The following is an 18,001-nucleotide window of genomic DNA, read 5'->3' as shown; positions in this document are numbered from 1 at the left end:
TTTGGTTTGTTTGTTTGAGATGCTGGGGACTGAACCCAAGGCCGTGTATAAAATGATAGGCAAGCAAAACTGTTGATTTTTGTTTTTCTGAGTTGGGGACCTGCAGATTTTACCCAGCAATGCTTTATTGTTTTTCTGGGGGGTGGGGACTAGGGATTTAACCCAGGGTCAGTTTACCATTGAGCCACATCCCTAGCCCTTTTATTTTGAAACAGGGTCTCACTCAATTGCTGAGGCTGGCCTTGAACTTGTGATCCCTCCTGCCTAAACCTCTGGAGCCCCCACAGTACCCAGCTAATGTATATATTGATGTATTCCATATGTATAATCATGGAAAAGAATAAAAATAGTGACGGGAACAATATCGTTTCCAATATTAGGACAGCCGGGAAAAAATTTTATTTTAGTCTGGCAAACTGGTTTTAATCAAATCTTTACATTTACTAGCCGGCTCTAAATCAAAAATCGCTGAAACATTTATTTAAAAATAACTTTATTCCATAATCTTAAAAAATCCATAAACTCATAACTAATTTCTCCCAACTTTACCCACCAAATATTAAAACGTAAATAATGCAGAGGAATCTGCTTATTTTTCTTTGCAGCAGTTTCTAGCCAGTCCCATGATGAGAATATATGTTGGCACTTATTGCATCATAATAAATTCTGCCCAGCAACCATGATTCTCCAGGTTTCAGTGCACAGGTTATAGAAATTTTCCATCACGTATTTCCCAGCTGCAGTTATAGGTCCTGTATGTGCTTGTAAGAAATGGAGCTAATATCAAAGCCGCAGGACTTCAGAGCCCCCTCCCCAGTGTTCAACAGTTTTTGAGGAAAAGCAATGTAATTGTAATAGCCCTGGAATGTTTACCTTCCTGGTTCTGATAAATAGTATCTCATGGTCTCTGAATTAACAATACATGCAGATAACATTTTTTTCAAGTCCATGGACTTTGCCACACAAAGGCTGTAACCTACTATTGACAGGCTTGTGTGGGTGTGGATCATGTTATAAGGGAAAAAAGAGCTCCAATTCTTCACACATCCTTGAAATGTGAAGAACTTCAGTGCCTGGGCTCTTTAACTAACCCCGAGTATATATGTGAACACAGGGTCCATATAAGTGACAACACTCACAGCTCAGATGGTCAGGGCTTCACAGTGTTTGGCACCAAGCCCTTGAAGCTCCCATTTGGTAGTGGAAAAACCCTCAACTATTTCCTATCGTTATGTGTGTGGGCAAAAGGAAGTTGTGGAAAATATCCGAGTGATATTGCAAAACATTGCATTCCTAGCTAGTGGTTCCCCCCCTAACTTTTGTCTTTTTTTTTTCTTTCTTTGTATAGTGGACTCTTAAATTTAGTCATGGAAGACTAAAAGAGAGACTAGTCAATCTCCATTGAGTTCAGAAGCAACCTGAGCATCTCATTCTGAAATGACACCAACAGTTTACAGAGTGATGCAGTCCAAGAGCTACTATGCAGCAAAGGAATGAACCAAGTGGAAATATAATTCACAGCTATTTATGAATTGTCACTAGCTCCAGACTCCCCAGTGTCCTGAGTTGGGAACAGGGCACATTTCTAGTGATTTTCTCAGTGTAGTCTCTTCCTCCAGAAAAACAGACTTTCCCAACCACACCTTCAGGTTACTACAGAAAACCAGCTTCTCATTTTGGGAGTCTCAGTTCCCTCTCTGGTACTGGAGAAGAGAAGTTCACTTTTAACCCGAAGTCTTGCCCATTGGAACAGAATATGCAACATTAAAGAATACAAATTCAAGGGCAAATTCAAGTCAGATGTCCGTGTTTAGCACACATCCATTGCACCTTTATATGGTCCCTGACTTCAAGGGATTTGGATGGAATTAGGGAGAAAAGAAAACCCACCCAAGGATCTACTGGAAGCTTTAGCAACCCAAACTCATCACTTGTCATTTTCATTTGAAACTTAGTGTTTTTGATCAGTATATCCTCCTAATATTTTTAAAAATTAAGATGATGCAAGTTTTCCCATTACAGAGGTGGGGAGACAAACTGGGGCTGGGTGGACCGGTTTGTCCAAGTTCTTATCAACAGATACTCTTAGGAAATAAACGTGCCTCTTGCCTCCTTTCAAAGCAAGAGAAGAATGAGAAAAGCTGAAAGCTAATCCTAGGTCCATCCCTGAGGAGGAGGCTTTTAATGTGAAGCTCTGTAAAAATGTAAGTTTCTAATGAAAGGCACTTCCTCTTATCAGTTCCTACCTCTTTTGTAAAGAATCATACCTCCAGGGGGAAAAGGATCCCCCTGACCTCTGACAATGGCCTCTTGGAAACCATTCTGCAAAGAACTAAAGTGTCTGCCGGCAACTCCTAATTGACAGTGAACAGTTTTTTTCTTCCACTAAGGAAGGCTAGAAGGTAACTAATATCTACTGAGCACCTCCTAGGCACTTTGACACCCCAGATTGCCTCGCCACAAGCCTGGCTCCTGTAGGAATGTCTTCACCCATTTCACAAATGAGGAAAACTGAGGCTCGTGAGGGGTCAAGAGACATGGCCAAGCACATGGAGCATGGGAGAGTCAAGGCCCAGGCAGAAGCGCAGCAGGAGTGTCGGTCCCAAACACCTCCCTCTGACTTGCTTTGGTAGCAGACATGTCACCTTTCTCAGGGAGCTGCTGTTGCCTGGTTTCTCACTTGGGCAGCGATCAAGGAAGTTTCCCTGTCACCCCATGTATTCCCTTTTGTGCTGGGGGAATGGCCAAGGGCACTGAGACCAAGTGCTTCCCTCATGTGTGTCTCTCCAAATCCCTGTCTATCACAGTATGTCAGCCTGGACAGGGCCAAGAGTGACAGCAAAAATGGCACCTCAGATGCCAACTGCAGCTCCCCAAGGGCTCCTTCCCACAGTAGTTTTACATCATTGGGGAAATTTACATCAAATTAAACCAATTTTTTTAAAAAAATGGAAGGAAAGCTATGTGTCTGCTTTTCTTCTCCGCTGGGAGACCCCGGGTGTTTGTAATGCAAACTCCCCGGCAGGGCGTGAGTGGGGTCAAAGCTGAATGAAGAGCTCCGCAGAGCCTCCCACACTTTCCAGACAGCAATGGCCAGTCCTCTTCTTTAGACTGGCCTGTCTTCTTCTTGAATGATGTCACTATGTTGCTCACTGATGTCATCTGTTCAGGGGGGGAAAAGAGACCCGACTGAGTAACCTCTGGAGTGTGACTGTTTCCATGCCTGTCCTGATTTCTTCTTTTCTGAGGAGCCACAGAATGGGAATTCATGGGCTGGGTGTTCATTCTCCTGTTCTCTTAATTCAAAGTCCTCTAGATCTGCCTAATGTTTTACCCACCATGTTCCTGGTTCCTGCCTCCCCTAAATCCGCTTCCTCCTTTCTCTTACTGAGATTCCACTGTTCTTTTTTTTTTTTTTAAGAGAGAGAGAGAGAATTTTAATATTTATTTTTTAGTTTTCGGCGGACACAACATCTTTGTTTGTATGTGGTGCTGAGGATCGAACCCGGGCCGCACGAATGCCAGGCGAGCGCGCTACCACTTGAGCCACATCCCCAGCCCCAATTCCATTGTTCTTAAAGACTTGCGCCACCTTCACCTCCTCTATAAAGCTGCTCCTGATGGACACTGCCCTCCTAGCACTCACCCTCCTCTGAGGTCCTGTAATTTTTAAACATCGGCCACCAGGCAATTAATCTGATCCTTCCTGTGATAGCTCCTCTCCTGCCATTTGAAAGCACTGGTTAAATCTTGCTTCCGTTTCAGTTTTCCACGTTTCCATCTGTTTATCCCAACTGGTCTTATAAAGCTCCCGCACAGAGACACTGTGGGTCTTTCTTTTCTATCCAACAATGCCAATATTGTGCCTTTCCCAGAGCAGGCCTTGATGAGCATTTGTCACCTGGATTTCTGTGTTCGTTAATACATATTGAGTATTCCTTACAATGCTAAGGACCAGGAGAGTTTCAGATTTCAGATTTTGGAATTTGCATGTATCTTGAGGATGAAACCCAAGTCAAGATACAAAAATCTAGCCAGGCGCGGTGGCACAGACCTGTAATCCCAGCTGCTCTGGAGGCAAGAGGATCATGAGTTCAAAGCCAGCCTCAGCAATTTAGTGAGGCAGTAAGTAACTCAGTGAGACCCTGTCTCTAAATAAAATACAAAAAAAGGCTGAGGATGTAGCTTGGTGGTTGAGCGTCCCTGAGTTCAATCCCCAGTACCCCCCCAAAAAAAATTACAAAATCAAGTTATGTTTCATATATTCCTTTTATACATGGTCTAAGGCAATCTTATATTGTAATAATTTTGTATACAAAACAGAATTTGTATACATTGAACCATCAGACCTATGGTATCATTGCAGCACCTATGGTATCATTTGCATTTTGGATTTGGGGGCTGGAATGTTCAGCCTGCACTAGGTTCTCAGGTTCTAGACTACATTTTTGCTATATTTCCCAGCCTTTAAAAAAACCAAGCTTGCTCCTTGGAGGTCTCTATGGGTGCTCACTGCATAGATCCCCGTGTCACAGCAGGAAAGGGCTCACCTTGTAGATCCTGGAGTCCGTTTCCCATCTGCTCTAAGTTCCCATTTACCAATGCGGTCACTCTGTGAATGTGGCCATGTTTGTGCATTTCTTTTGGCAACTCTTCTCTTTCATTGGTCTCCTCCTCCTCTTCCTCCTCCTCCTCCTCTTCCTCTTCCACATCCTCCTCTTCCTCTTCTGAATCCACCAATACCATGACATCACCCATGTCTTGTCCCCTAATTTCCAAAGCAGGAAAAACAGTCAAGAAGACATCTTAGTTTTCTTGATGAACAGGCAACACCAGACACTTTGCGACTCCTAGTACTGTGGGGGGAACGTCCTCATGCACCTAGTACCATCAAGTCATGAGATGATGGTGTGGTTTGACCTCACAGAGCTGCGGGCACAGACTGCTAGAGATGATCGCATCTTTACTACTCTGTTCCTGTTTCCTGAGCAAGTACCATGCTGTCTGTTATAGTTTGGATATGAAGTGTCCCGCCCCCCCCCACACACACACACACATACCAAAGCTCTTGTTAATGCAGGAATATTCAGAGGTAAAATGATTGTATCATGAGAAACGTAGCCTAATCAGTGCATCCTAGTTTGAATGACTGGGTGGTAGCTGTAGGCGGGTGGGGCATGGTTGGAGGAGGTGGGTCACAGGGAGCACGCCCTGGAAGGGAGCATCTTCCCTGAGCCTCCCTACCACACACACACACACACTTTCTGACCCTGCTATGAGCCGAGCAGTTTTCCTCTGCAGGCCCTTTTCCCATGATGTACTGTCTCATCTGGGGCCCAGAGCAAAGGAGTAAGTCATCTATTGACAGATACTTCAGAAACCACGAGCTCCCAAAGAACTTTCCCTCCTCTAAATTGTTTTTGATGGGTATTCTGGCCATAGCAATGCAAAAGCCAACTACAGCATTCTCCCAGCCACTACCATTTCAGTTACCCACACAGCATGTACATAAATGCTGCCATCTCTCCTGAAATGCCCTAATTTCAGTTCCACGTAGTGAGATCTCCTGCTCCTCAGTATTCAAGGCCTAGGTCAAGTCCTCCTTGATTTGACTCCCCAGTAAAGCCTGGCACTACACATGCATTTGGAGTCCACGCCCAGTGCTTACTACCAGCTTTGCCTTCCTAACCAGACTGCACATTTCCTAAGAAAGGAAGAGTAAGTTCCATGGGCCCATTGCAATCCTAGAAGTATCATATTCTTGTTTCATCCTCCCCAACTCCTCTGTGGAACAGATGAGGGGAAAAGGCTCAGAGAAGGTTAAGAATTTTCATGGGCCCAGGACTTGGGAATGACACAGATGCAATTTGAACCCAGGTCTACTACATCCAAAGCCTTTCCCACAATGTCAGAGTGCTACCTCTTGTGAAGAATAAGCCTGGGAATGAGAGATTCACTGGGACAATGACCCTCAAGTGCAGGACAGTAAAGGAAATGGTTTCCCCAAAAGATGGTTCCAGACAATAATATCCATCATCAAAGAGGTATTAATTGTCCATACATCCTAGAGAAGAGTCAAGTTCTTTGCTCTACCCAAGACCTCTGGAAACGAAACACACATGTTCCATTTGGAGACATTTCCCCTGTCGGGGTTTCCTCTGGGGAAGAGGCTTCTGGGAATGCTCCAACTCATCTCCCAGAACATTCTGTAAGACTATCTTATGCTTCCTTTTGTTTCTTTTCAGAAAACTAAATAAAACAAATGCATGAATGATAGGACTCATGACATCATCCCGTGTCTTGTCCCCTAATTTGTGCACACTGTCTTCATGTTCCCATGACAGGGCTGCTGTGGGCCCAGCCCTGAGGTCTGGCTTTGTAAAAGCGCACCGACGCTGGGCATGATGGGACCTGGATCAGAAGGCAGACACTGCCATGTGCCTCCTGGAGGAATCACTTCCCGGAGCCTCTGTCTCCTTCTCAGGAAAGTGGAAATGCCACCACCCCCCGAAGAGGTCACAAGAGGGTTTATGGTAACGCCTCCTGAAGCTCGAGTCCAGTGTCAGGCACACGATGGCTCCTCCACGGGAACTGCCACTATTGACTTTATGAAAGGGAGCAAACAGCAATGAAGATACAAGAAATACTCACCTGAAAGTGCTTCCTGCTGCAGGAAGAAAGGGAAAAGAAATTAATATCCAGTAACAACAGTGCAGTCTCACAGAATTTATTAAACAAACTAACATTTACAAAAGATAAACCAGGGGTGGGGAGATAAACAAATGAGAAGTTGACCCAACACGAGAGGCGACAGGGTGTTGAGGGATGGAACTTAGGTGCCTCATTACTGTGCATCTTGACCCAATGAAGATATCTATACAATGGGACTTCAGGAGGGTCGGAGTGTCACAGGGCCTCCTTCCCCAACCTACAATTATTTAAGAAGCCTGAACGGCAAGGTGTGGAGGTGCACACCTGTAATACCAGCCACCGGGGAGGCTGAGGCAGGAGGATCGCGAGTTCAAAGCCAGCCTCGGCAACAGTAAGGTACTAAGCAACTCAGGGAGACCCTGTCTCTAATAAATACAAACTAGGGTTGGGGTGTGGCTCAGTGGTTGGGTGCCCCTGAGTTCAATCCCTGGTATGGAGAAAAAAAAAAAAGAGAGAGAGAGAGAGAGAACCAAAGAGACCCAAGAAGTCCTTACCTTTCCAGCAGAACATGGGGCTATAATACAACATGAGCCCTGAGACAATGGCCAGTCCCAGCAGGAGGAGGCTGACGATGGTTCCCACAATGCCCCCGATGTTCAGAGGCTCTGTAAAGACAAAGCACACTACTGACTCTTCAGCTTGATACGTGTGCAACTAGGAAAGAACACCTCCCCTTCTCTGCCAAAGTCCAGCTCTCATCTTACCTGTTTTCGTGACCTTGAGCAAAGCACATGACCTCTCTGTGATATGATCAGAATACCTCATCTCCCAACCTCAGAGTTTGTGGGAATCAAACGAAGCACATGATATGAAAGAATGCTAAGAAGTTAAAATCTCTGTGCCAACCAGACATCAAGGCTGTGTTCAAGACATGGTGAGGGTGTGCATTATCAGTGCCGTGGTAAACACAGTGATCAATGGAACAGCATGGAGAGTCTAGGCATCTGCCCGCACATACAGAGACACTGGATGCGTAACAGAACAGTGAGCAGAGGAATCACAGTTCAAGAAATGGTGGTAGAACAAATGGTTATCCATTTGGATAACTGGGAGAGGGGGAAAAAAAACAAAGAAAGAAACATGATCCCTACCTCACACCATTCCCGAAAATCAATTCCATGGTCACTAGAGATTTAACTGTGAAAGGCAGAATGTTACAACTCTTAGCAGAGAATACAGGAGAATGTCTTTATGATTCTGGGATAGGGAAGGATATCTTTAAGAATATGTCAATTCTTAAGACATAAAAATTGCTAATGATATTCGAAAAGTTTCATAAAGTCAACCACATTAAAGTGAGGACATTCTGTTAATCAAAGGAAATCATAAAATGGAAGAGACAACAAACTAAAAGGAGATGTCTGTAACATGTAAAACTAACAAGGAATCAGTAAGAGAAATTTCTAAAGAACTCTTACATCTGTAAGAAAACAATGTCAAGATACACATATCTCCTTACCAGAAGAAACACAAATAGCTAATACACATAAGATAAGGCTCAAAACCTTCTTAGTAATCAGGAAAATTCAAGTGAGAACCACAACGAGGTCCCAGTTTTCACACACTAGCTGGGCAAAAATCACAAATCTGCTGGTAAAACGCAGAACAAGTCAATGCTCTTATAAACTGCTAGAGGGAACGGAAACTGGAACAACCACTTTGGAAAATAATTGGGCATTATCTCATAAATATAAAAGTGCATGTACCCTATAAACCCTTTACATGTCCTAGAGAAATATCTGCCTGGGTACCTCATATACATGTATATGAACTAAGTAAAAGACATTCACAGCAAAACTATCATAACAAGAACAACAACAAAAACCAAAAAATGAATGATAGTGTGGAATGATGACACAATGGAACATTATAGAGTGGTAAAAAAGAATGAAGTATGATTACAACCATCAGCATGAATAAATCCTAGAAACAAGAGGGGGAGGGAAAAAAGCAAGTCACAAAAAAAATAGAAAGAAATACGTATATGTGTGTGCGTGTGTGTGTATATATATATATATATATATATCGGGGGGACAGGAGAACCTTTTCTTTAAAGAAAAATATTGGAGCAGTTTTAGGTTCATAGCAAGATGAGCAGAAAGCAGAGAGAATTCCCACACATCCCATCCCCCCACAAACAACCCCCCCACCCCGCACTATCAGCACCACCCCAACTTGAGCAGTACTTTTTCACAACTGATGAACCTACACCAAGACACCGTGGTTTACACTGGGGCTCCCTCTTGGTGTTCTACATTCTATGGGTTTGGACAGATGCATAATGAGAAGTGTCCATCCTTATTTATCATAAAGATTCCCACTAACCTAAAATGCTCTGTGTCCATCCAACCCCCTCCTTCACCAACCCTTGGCAACCACTGGTCTTTTTACTAGCTCCATAGTTTTATAAGGTATGTAGCCATAACAACCATTTTTTGACTCTCAAAACAAAAATATTTGGAAATGTGTACCGTTACGGTTTGGATCTTAAATGTCTCCCCAAAATGATGAGGCCAAATGATCATGGACCAAAACCATTAGCCAAAATAAATCCTTCCTACTCTCAAGTTGTGTATCTCGGGTATTTTGCCACAGCAACACAAGGCTAACTAACACAGGTATCTAAGGTAGTAAAGTGGTTTTTTGTTGTTGTTGTTTGCTTTGTCTTTTAAATAAGATTGGGAGGGCTGGGGATGTGGCTCAAGCGGTAGTGTGCCCGCCTGGCATGTGCAGGGCGCTGTGTTCGATCCTCAGCCCCACATAAAAATAAAATAAAGATGTTGTGTCCACCGAAAACTAAAAAATAAATATTAAAAATCTCTCTCTATCTATCTCTTTCTCTCTCTCCCACCCCTCAAAAAATAAAAAATAAAAAAAATAAGATTGGGAAGGGGCTTCAAAGTGGGGTTGCAGATAAAATACAGGATGCCCTATGAAATTTGGATTTCAGATGAAAAAAGTACTTTTTAGCACAAGTATGTTCTATGCGATGTTTACAGATGTATACTTTAAAAATATTCCTTGTTTTTCTGAAATTCAAGTTTCGGTGTGTTTTTGGTCCCATTGCTTCTGAATCCAGTCCCATGACCTTACAGGTGACTTCACCAGTCTCGACACTGCCCTTGTACCTTAAGTGGGACAGTCGCCTCTCGGCTGTTCATTTGGCTGTCCTGCTTTCCGACTGACCCACACTGGGTACCCACGTCCTGTGGTGTTGCGAGAGATGATATAATCTTGCTGCCTAAGCGAATGTTCCTGGACAGTCGTTTCCCCCAGCCCCTTTGCAAAGCCACAGGCAGGAGGTATGCTGTCTCCCATCAACAGTGGCCATATGCAGGGAGGTCCCAGGCTGTCCCCGTGCTGGTGCGGCCCTCTTCCCTGGGGGCCAGTCCCAGTACTCACCTTTCACGCTCAGCCAGATGTCCACCTCGCGCACCCCCACAGGGTTCTCAGCCCGGCACACGTAGTAGCCCTGGTCCAGGTCCTGGGAGCAGTTGTGCACAGTGAGGGAGGAGCTCTGGCCGTTCTGGGCAATGAGGTAGTGGCTGTCGGGCTGGATGACCACCTCGGGCTGCGTGAGGTTCCTCAGCCACTGGATCTTGGCAAAGGGGTAGGCGCCCGTCACCTGGCAGGTGAGCGTCACATTGCCGCCGAGAAAGCAAGTTTTCATGGGCTCAGAGAAAACGGAGGGACCCCCTGGTGACCAGAAGAAGGTAGAGAAAGAGAAATGTTTAAGGACACTCGAGCCATGGCCTGAGTTTCTTCGATTGAATCATTCCTATGACTTCCTCCTGATGAAGCGTCTCCAGGAGGTGGGCATCACACCTGGTCTGACAGAATAGGACCAGCCGACATTCACTGAGGAGTCACCAGGAGCGGTTACGGATATTACCCAACTCACTCCCATACAACCTGGAATCACCCCCATTCTGCAGATAAGGAAACCGAGGCCCAGCCAGAGTTAAGCTCAAAGTCACACGATGAAATAAAGAGACGTAGCTAAGATATAAGAGCAACCAACTGTCCCAGTTTGCTCAGGACTGGGAAGGTTCCTGGAATATGAGGGTTTTGGTGCTAAAACCTGGAAAGCTTTTAGGCAGAACAGAAGCTGGTGACTCTGGGTGAGCCTGGAACCCAAGCCTTGTAGGCCTCATATAATCTTATTTCTACACTGTGGGCGTCTCTGCAAAATAACTACACTCATCATACCCAACATGGACACGCAGTCCAGCGAGGCTGTTCAAGAGAATGGGCAACTGTATTTGTTTCCTATTGTTGATGTGACATATTGCTACTAACTTAGTGGCTTAAAACAAATGAATCTCCTGAGTTCTGGAGGTCAGAAGTCTGAAATTATCTCATAGGGCTAAGATCAAGGTGTTGGCAGGGCTGGTCCTTTCTGGAAGCTCTTGAGACTTGATTTCCTAGCTTTTTTTTTACTTTCTCGAGGCTCTGCCCACACTCCTTGGCTCGTGGCCCCTTCCTTGACTTACACCAAGCTCTTGCTTCTGGGATCACATCACCTACTACTGACTCTGACCTCCGGCCTCCCTCTCATAAGGATCCTGGACATTATTTTGGGCCCATCTTGATAATCCAGAATGACACCACCCACACCCTTAACCACATCAGCAAAGTCCCTTTTGCAATGTCAGACAACATTCATAGGTTTTAGAGGTCAGGACACAGACATCTGCCCTAAAGAACTTAGAACATGTCAGTCTTGTGGCTTTGGGTCCGATTTGGGGAGCTAGGAGGGCTGTGACAGTGACCCCTTTGTGTTCTCTGAACAAGAAGATTGTCCTCAAAATGCACACCTCCGGGGGAGGTAGCAGATTCCCCTGGGGGTTTTATTAAGTCCAAACTTCCGGCATCTGAAGGCCAGAGTCGCCCTCTGGCCTCCTGCCATGGAGGGGGAAGGCAAGCTCCCCTCAGCAGCTGCTCCCAGGAAGAGTCCAGGGCTCCACAGCTGCTTCCTGGGGAGAAGGAAAGGAAGAAGAGGGAAAGGGCCAGGGAGGCTGGGATGGCCTAATGCCTCCCTCTCAAGGTCAGGTTAACAGAAGGAAATCCCCAGCTGGGTCTGCTTGGGACACTCGCATGTGAGCTCTCCTCCCTGGGTCCACGGTCAGGTTTCTGAATCCCATCTCCCCTCTCTGTGGTTACCCCAGATCTCCTTCAGGGTCATAAAGCCAGCAACAGTGACAAGTCTCAGCAATACTGTCTATATTTCAGGGCCCCCAAACCAAAATCTCAAAAATGGCTCCCTTATCCTTAAACAATGCCCTGGCGACCCCTCCCTATAGCCCCCCCCCCCACCACAGGTCATGTACCTGACTATACTTCTGCCAAGTGGAGTATTCATGCCTCTGAAATCTGAGCTGCCACCCACCCACCCCAAGAGGAGGATGCTGTGGGTGAGGCAGGTGGGGAGGAAGGAGTGGGGGCCCTCAGAGATCCCCAAGACATGGAAGAAATACTGGGGTCTTCACACTTGGGCTGGCCAAGAGAGCAGCTTATCCCGAGGTGAGCTGGAGTCTTCAGTGCATAGATCTCTGCCACTAAAACTGGGCCCAAAGACACGTACCTATAGTCCCAGCTACTCAGCAGCCTCAGGAGGACTGCTTGAGACCAGAAGCTGAGCCAACCTGGGAAACCACAGAAAGATCCCATTTCTTAAGAAGTAAAACAGGGCTGGGAGTGTAGCTCAGGGGTAGAGTGTTTGCTCTGGGAGAGAGAGATCAATCTGAGCCTCAGGAACCCCTAAAACATCACTTTTCTTCATCTTGGGAGCTACGCTGTGCCATGTTCACTGAGGTGACATCGGTGTTACCTTTCAACCACTTACTAGTCCTCTCAGCTGAAATGATTCCGCCTCAAGAGACCTCCCTGCTGACCAAGGGAAAGTGGCCCTTCTTACATAGGGCTCTCTGCACATACCATTTTATTTCCATAACTGTCACTATCTGAGACCTCTCCCACTTGCTTTTGCACTTCCTGACTTCCTTTCGTCCCTATCCCTCCCAGGATTTAAACTCTAAGAAGAATGGTTTTATTCTGACATTCCTCCCTTCCAAAAGTGAAGCCTAATAAATCTCCCCACTCCTCTTAAATGTGGGCTTGACTTAGTGAGCTTTTCTAATAAATACACTGTTTCAGAAGGGCTGCTGGGTATCTCCTAGGGCAACCTGGTAAACAAGGAAGCTTTTTGGATCACTGGCTCTGGGGGAAGCAGCCACCATGTTGGGAGGCACTCAAGCATCCTTGAGGAGAGTCCCACATGGAGAGGATACAACTTGCTAGGCCTGTGAATAAAAAAAACCTGTAAGTGCATCTATCCCATGATTTCAGCTCCCTAACCTTCCAGCTTCTAGCTGAGACCTCGCCATTATGGAGATGAGATAAACAACGCTATCACTGACCCACAGAAGTCATGAGATGACAAATGGACATTATTGTCTTAAGCCACTAAGTTTGGGGGTAACTTGTTACATAAGAGAGAACTAGTGAGCCTTGACTGTCTCCTTCAAACTCTCCATCTTCAGCGAGTAGTAACTATGCCTGGCTCAGCAGGGGCTCAATGAGATGGGTCTAGTGAAAAACAGCTTCAACCAGAACCAAGAGTCTTAACCAGGCATCTCTAGAGTTTGGAAGGAAGGAAGCATAAAGTGCAAGGAGGGAAGAAAAGGAAGGAATCCGTTCACTCTGACCCACTGGGATTTCTTTCCCAGAACTACTTCCAAAGGATTCTCTCAGAAGAAAGGAAGGCAGGTGAAGGCCAGCCCCAGACACAGCAAGCCAGACTCACGGATCTGTACCACACAGCTGGCTCCGGACTCTGGCCCCATTATGTGGCTCCCAACGCACTTGAACTTCTTGCCATCCGACAGCTGGGACAGGTTCAGCAGCTCCATCCCCAGCTCTGACTCCCCCACGATGGCCCCTCCTGGCTCTTCTGTCCACAGGAAGTTAGGGTTAGGGTATCCCCCATCCCAGTGGCAGGTGAGATTCAGTGCCAACGATCCTGACGGCATCTCTGCCGAGCACTGAGGAGCTGACGGAGGGGGCCCTGCAAAACACAAGGGAGCGAGGGCTGAATCGCAGTAGCCGCAGGGCAGGCACTAGGAGCTCCAGAGCCAGGGCCTCTGAGAGGCACCAACTCCAGTGAGCCTACCCTGAAATAGCACCGAGCACAAATTGGTGCCTGTATTAAATCTTTGAGGACCTGGGTCTCATTCATCTTTGCATTTCTCTCCAGCCATGTATGGCTATTTAAATGTAAATTAATTACACAAAATTACAATGTGGATTACAATTAACCACAGGTGACAAAGAGCTGAGCCACAAGCAGAGCGTGTCCATGATCACCAAAGTTCTCCTGGATGAGCTGGTCGTAGGCACTGATAGCGGTTGCCTCTGGCCAAGGGAAAATGAAGGACATGAAGTCGCTGGTAGAGACTTATTAATTAGCATATAGAGTCAATATGTATATTTGTTATGCATTGTTGTAGATTTTGTTATATAAATAAACAGAAAAAAAATTGAAGCTGAGCATAATGGTGCCCACTACCCAGGAGGCCAAGGCAGGAGGATCACAAGTTTGAGGCCAGCAGTCCTTGGCAACTTAGCAAAATTCTGTCTTTAAATTTAAAAAAAAAGATAGGACGGGGGATGTAGGTCAGTGGTAAAGCACCCTGGGTTCAATCCTCAGTACAAAAAAATAAATAAGGGGACCAGGCGTGGTGGTGCCTGATGTAATCCCTGAGGCTCAGGAGGCAGAGGCAGGAGGATTGCGAGTTCAAAGCCAGCCTCAACAATTTATCAAGGCATTAAGCAACTCAGTGAGACCCTGTCTCTAATAAAATACAAAATAGGGCTAGGGAAATGGCCTGAGTTCAATCCCTGGTACCAACATAAATAAGAAATAAGAATTTTGGATTTTTATATTCTTTTATTAATAGACATGTAACATCTACAAGAAAAATTATTGAAAATGTACCAAAATAATACTTTAGATGATTATTTTCTTCTTTATGCTCACCTGTGATTCCTACAAAATTATATACTATAAATGTCATTAATAACAGAGAACATGGAGACCTCTAAAAGCTCTGGATAGGGGTTGGGGATGTAGCTCAGTTGGCAAAGTGCTTGCCTCACATGCACAAGGCCCTGGGTTCAATCCCCAGCATCATAAAAATACAAAATAAAAAGCCTCTCATTTCCTGTCCCGACATTCCCCTTCATTGGCACGGGTTATGAGTGTCCCCGGTATCTCTGCAGTGGTTTGCATCCATGATATTTGTGTACAGGACTGTCGGGTTGGTGGATCCCCATCTCCAAAATGAAGACTCCCAACTGCTGGTTCCTAACAGGGAGCCTGGGTGCTACTGGGAGGCAGGGGACACTTTAAGAGGTAGCACCTAGTGGGAGGCTTTAGGCCCTTCCCCTTCCTGCTGCCAGGAAGTAGAGTCCTCCTCTACTACAGGCTCCCACCATGATAGACTACACCTCCCCAGGCCCAAACAACAGGGGCCCATCGGCCATGGACCAACACCTCCAAAAATCAACCTTTCCTCTTCATAAGTTGCTTATCCCAGGAATTCGTCACAGTGGTGGGGAGCTGACACAAAACTAGGCGGATGGCTGCAGAACACTGTGAATGTATTACGTGCCAATGTGTCATACATTTTAAAATGCACTGTTAAAAAAGAAGAAGAAAAAAGATTGCCCACAGCTCAGCACTGTCCCTTCTGTGGCTCGCAGGGACTCTCCTGCATCCCTGGTTAGGGGCAAGCATTCAGAAGGGGTAACTCCCCATGTGACAGCAGCAGCCCCAAGGGCGAAGGTGTGTATTGAGAGACCCACAGAGACCATCAGGACCCACCCAGCAGGCGAGGAAAGCTGCACAGAGAAAAGGAGGAGGCACGAGATGCTGTCACAGAGGGTGGGGACTCTTACGCACAGTAGACCAGGAGCTCCGTGGTCACCTCTCGCTGTCTCCCGCTGAGCAGGTTCTTGGCCACACAGGTGTAGTTCCCTTGGAGGTTTTGTGACATCAGCAAGAGCGTGAAGCAGTTGACCGTCAGGTTTGTTCCCAAGGACTCCGACCTGACAGGGGTGCTAAAGGACCACTCGACCTCGGGCGGCGGCTGGGAGCGGCTGCTGCAGCTGAAGTCCACCTGGGAGCCCTTGGCAGTGTAGAGGGTGCCGTTGGGGAGGATGCCGGCAGCAGAGATGTTGACCTCAATCTGATAGGGGCCACCTGGGGTGACAGGAGGATAAGGAAGGCAGGCATCACTGAGCATGCGGTTGAGCTCCTGGCAGGCTCTAACAGACACAGAAGTGATCCGCTACTAGATTCCAGGTGTTTTCCTTGAGTTGGGGGTCATGCTAAATTGCCTAGGCTGGCTTTGAACTTGCAATCCTCCTGCTCCAGCCTCCTGAGGAGCTGGGATTACAGGTGTGTGCCACAGGGCAGAGGAGAAGCCAGTATCTACCGAATATTGACAATATAGCAAATGACACTCTCATTTAATCCTGGATGACTGTGAGAGTTATTGGCAGAATAAGCTCTTAGACAAAGAAGAAAAATATAAATTGTATCCCTTTAAAAAAAAATCACAGCACGTGGGAAGGATAGCTGTGCAGAAAAGAATTAACACACAAAGCCTGGCTGCTCCCTGCCACACTGTTGGCTGGGCTGGCCTGGCTGAGTCCGGAACCTGGATGTGAGAGGGTCCCAGGGACCCCCCTGAGCTCAGCTTCCACAGTACAACAGGGCTCTGCTGAACACCTGGTCTCCCTCTGGGACTCTGGGATTTGGGTGCAGGATAGGCAGACCAGCCCCCACTAAAAATCCCTGGGCCCTGGGGCTCCAGGGAGATCATCTGGTGGGCATCTGACGCATGTCAGGATGGAAGAGTATCCTGCGCCACTCTGTTAGGAGAGAGGTGGAAGCTCTTGCCTGGAGTCCCTGGTTTTCATGTCACGTGCTTCCCCCTCTCCTAATGCCACTCTGTATTCTTCCACGGTGACAAGTCATTCTACACACTGAGTTCTGTGAGTTCTACTGGGGGTGGCTTTGGGGACTCCCTGAGTACCACACGGAAAAGAAAGCAACGTTGGTTCCAAGCCTAACTTGAAACCTCACTCACTAGCTGTGTGGCTTTGGGCCAACGACTTGCCCTCTCTCAGCCTCCGTTTCCCCATCTGTAAAAGGGGGTGATGGCGATATCGATGCCACAGCATTGTGCCCGTTGAGTGAGCGAGCACGGTGGAGGACGCAGAAGAGAGTGGCCTGTGGGGAGCACTGGAAAAGCTGCCAGGTCTTGTCGGGGTCCCCCTCACGTTTCTGAATCTCTTTCTTTTCCCTGGAAATGCTGCCTGCTGCCGTGCCCAGGGCACCTAAGACGGACCCTTTGATGGAAAGAAGGTCTGCCACCTGGAGGGTACCCCCGTGGTGGAGCAAGTGCCCAGCATGTGGGAGGCCCAGGGTTCCATCCCCGGCATCAAAAGGAAAAAAGAAGAAGGAGGGGAAGAGGGAGATGGAGGTGGCTCATCTGCAGAGACCTAGAATTATTTGTCAATTAGAACATTTTTAAAAAGATGGTATCTAACAGTTGCTCATACCAAAATAACATCATGTGCTCCCTCTCCCAGAGACAGTATCTTTTAAAAAGAACATTCCAGAAAGGGCAACTTGACAAAGGAATAAATCTAAGGTTGTAGAATTCTGAGCAGAACTAGGCCAGTGAGAAACTTGTGGGAGGTTTTCCCACAGAGAGAGCCCCTCAGAGCAAGCGCCTACTTTAGCACATCCTGTTTCCCTGAGGCCACTGTGTGACTATAGAAATGGTGGGTCTGCAAGGACAGCACTCTTGACAATATGCTTGTCAGGCTGGGGCTGGCTGGGCGTAATGGCACACGCCTGTAATCCCAGCCACTTGGGAGGCTGAGGCAGGAGGATGGTAAGTTAGAGGCCAGCCTTAGCAACTTAGTGAGGCCCTAAGCAGCTTAGCGAGACCCTGTCTCAAAATGAAAAATAGGGCTGGGGTGGTGACTCAGTGGTAGAGTGCTTGCCTAGCATGCTGTGAGTCACTGGGTTCAATCCCAGGCACCACATAAAAATAAACAAATAAACAAAGGTATTGTGTCCATCTACAACTAAAAAAATTTTCCAAAGAAAAAGAAAAAAAAAAGTCTGGGGATGTGGATGGGTGGTAAAGTGCCTCTGGGTTCAATCCCCAGAACCAAACCAAGCAAAACAAAACAGGGGCTGGCTCCAAACGCT

At 46.6% G+C, this 18,001-nt stretch overlaps 1 protein-coding gene across 1 annotated transcript in view; it reads right to left on the bottom strand.

Moving 5' to 3' along the window:
• Positions 1-476: 476 nt before the first annotated feature.
• Vsig10 (V-set and immunoglobulin domain containing 10) overlaps positions 477-18,001 on the bottom strand; it is a 32,794-nt gene continuing 15,269 nt past the window's right edge. Inside the window, exons 3-9 of the mRNA XM_046446222.2 lie at positions 15,674-15,973; positions 13,517-13,777; positions 10,114-10,407; positions 7,206-7,316; positions 6,652-6,667; positions 4,551-4,768; positions 477-3,162 (exon numbers count right to left, since the gene is read on the bottom strand). Of these exons, the coding sequence (XP_046302178.1) occupies positions 3,107-3,162; positions 4,551-4,768; positions 6,652-6,667; positions 7,206-7,316; positions 10,114-10,407; positions 13,517-13,777; positions 15,674-15,973 (1,256 nt within the window). The 3' untranslated portion in view covers positions 477-3,106. The remainder of the gene's footprint in view (positions 3,163-4,550; positions 4,769-6,651; positions 6,668-7,205; positions 7,317-10,113; positions 10,408-13,516; positions 13,778-15,673; positions 15,974-18,001) is intronic.

Source organism: Marmota monax, unplaced genomic scaffold, assembly GCF_021218885.2.
Source record: "Marmota monax isolate L192 unplaced genomic scaffold, Marmota_monax_Labrador192_F-V1.1 WCK01_AAM20220418_F8-fsc00092, whole genome shotgun sequence".
NCBI lineage: Eukaryota > Metazoa > Chordata > Mammalia > Rodentia > Sciuridae > Marmota > Marmota monax.
The sequence above is the reverse complement of the archived record's forward strand: the minus strand, read 5'-3'. Positions and strand labels throughout refer to the sequence as shown.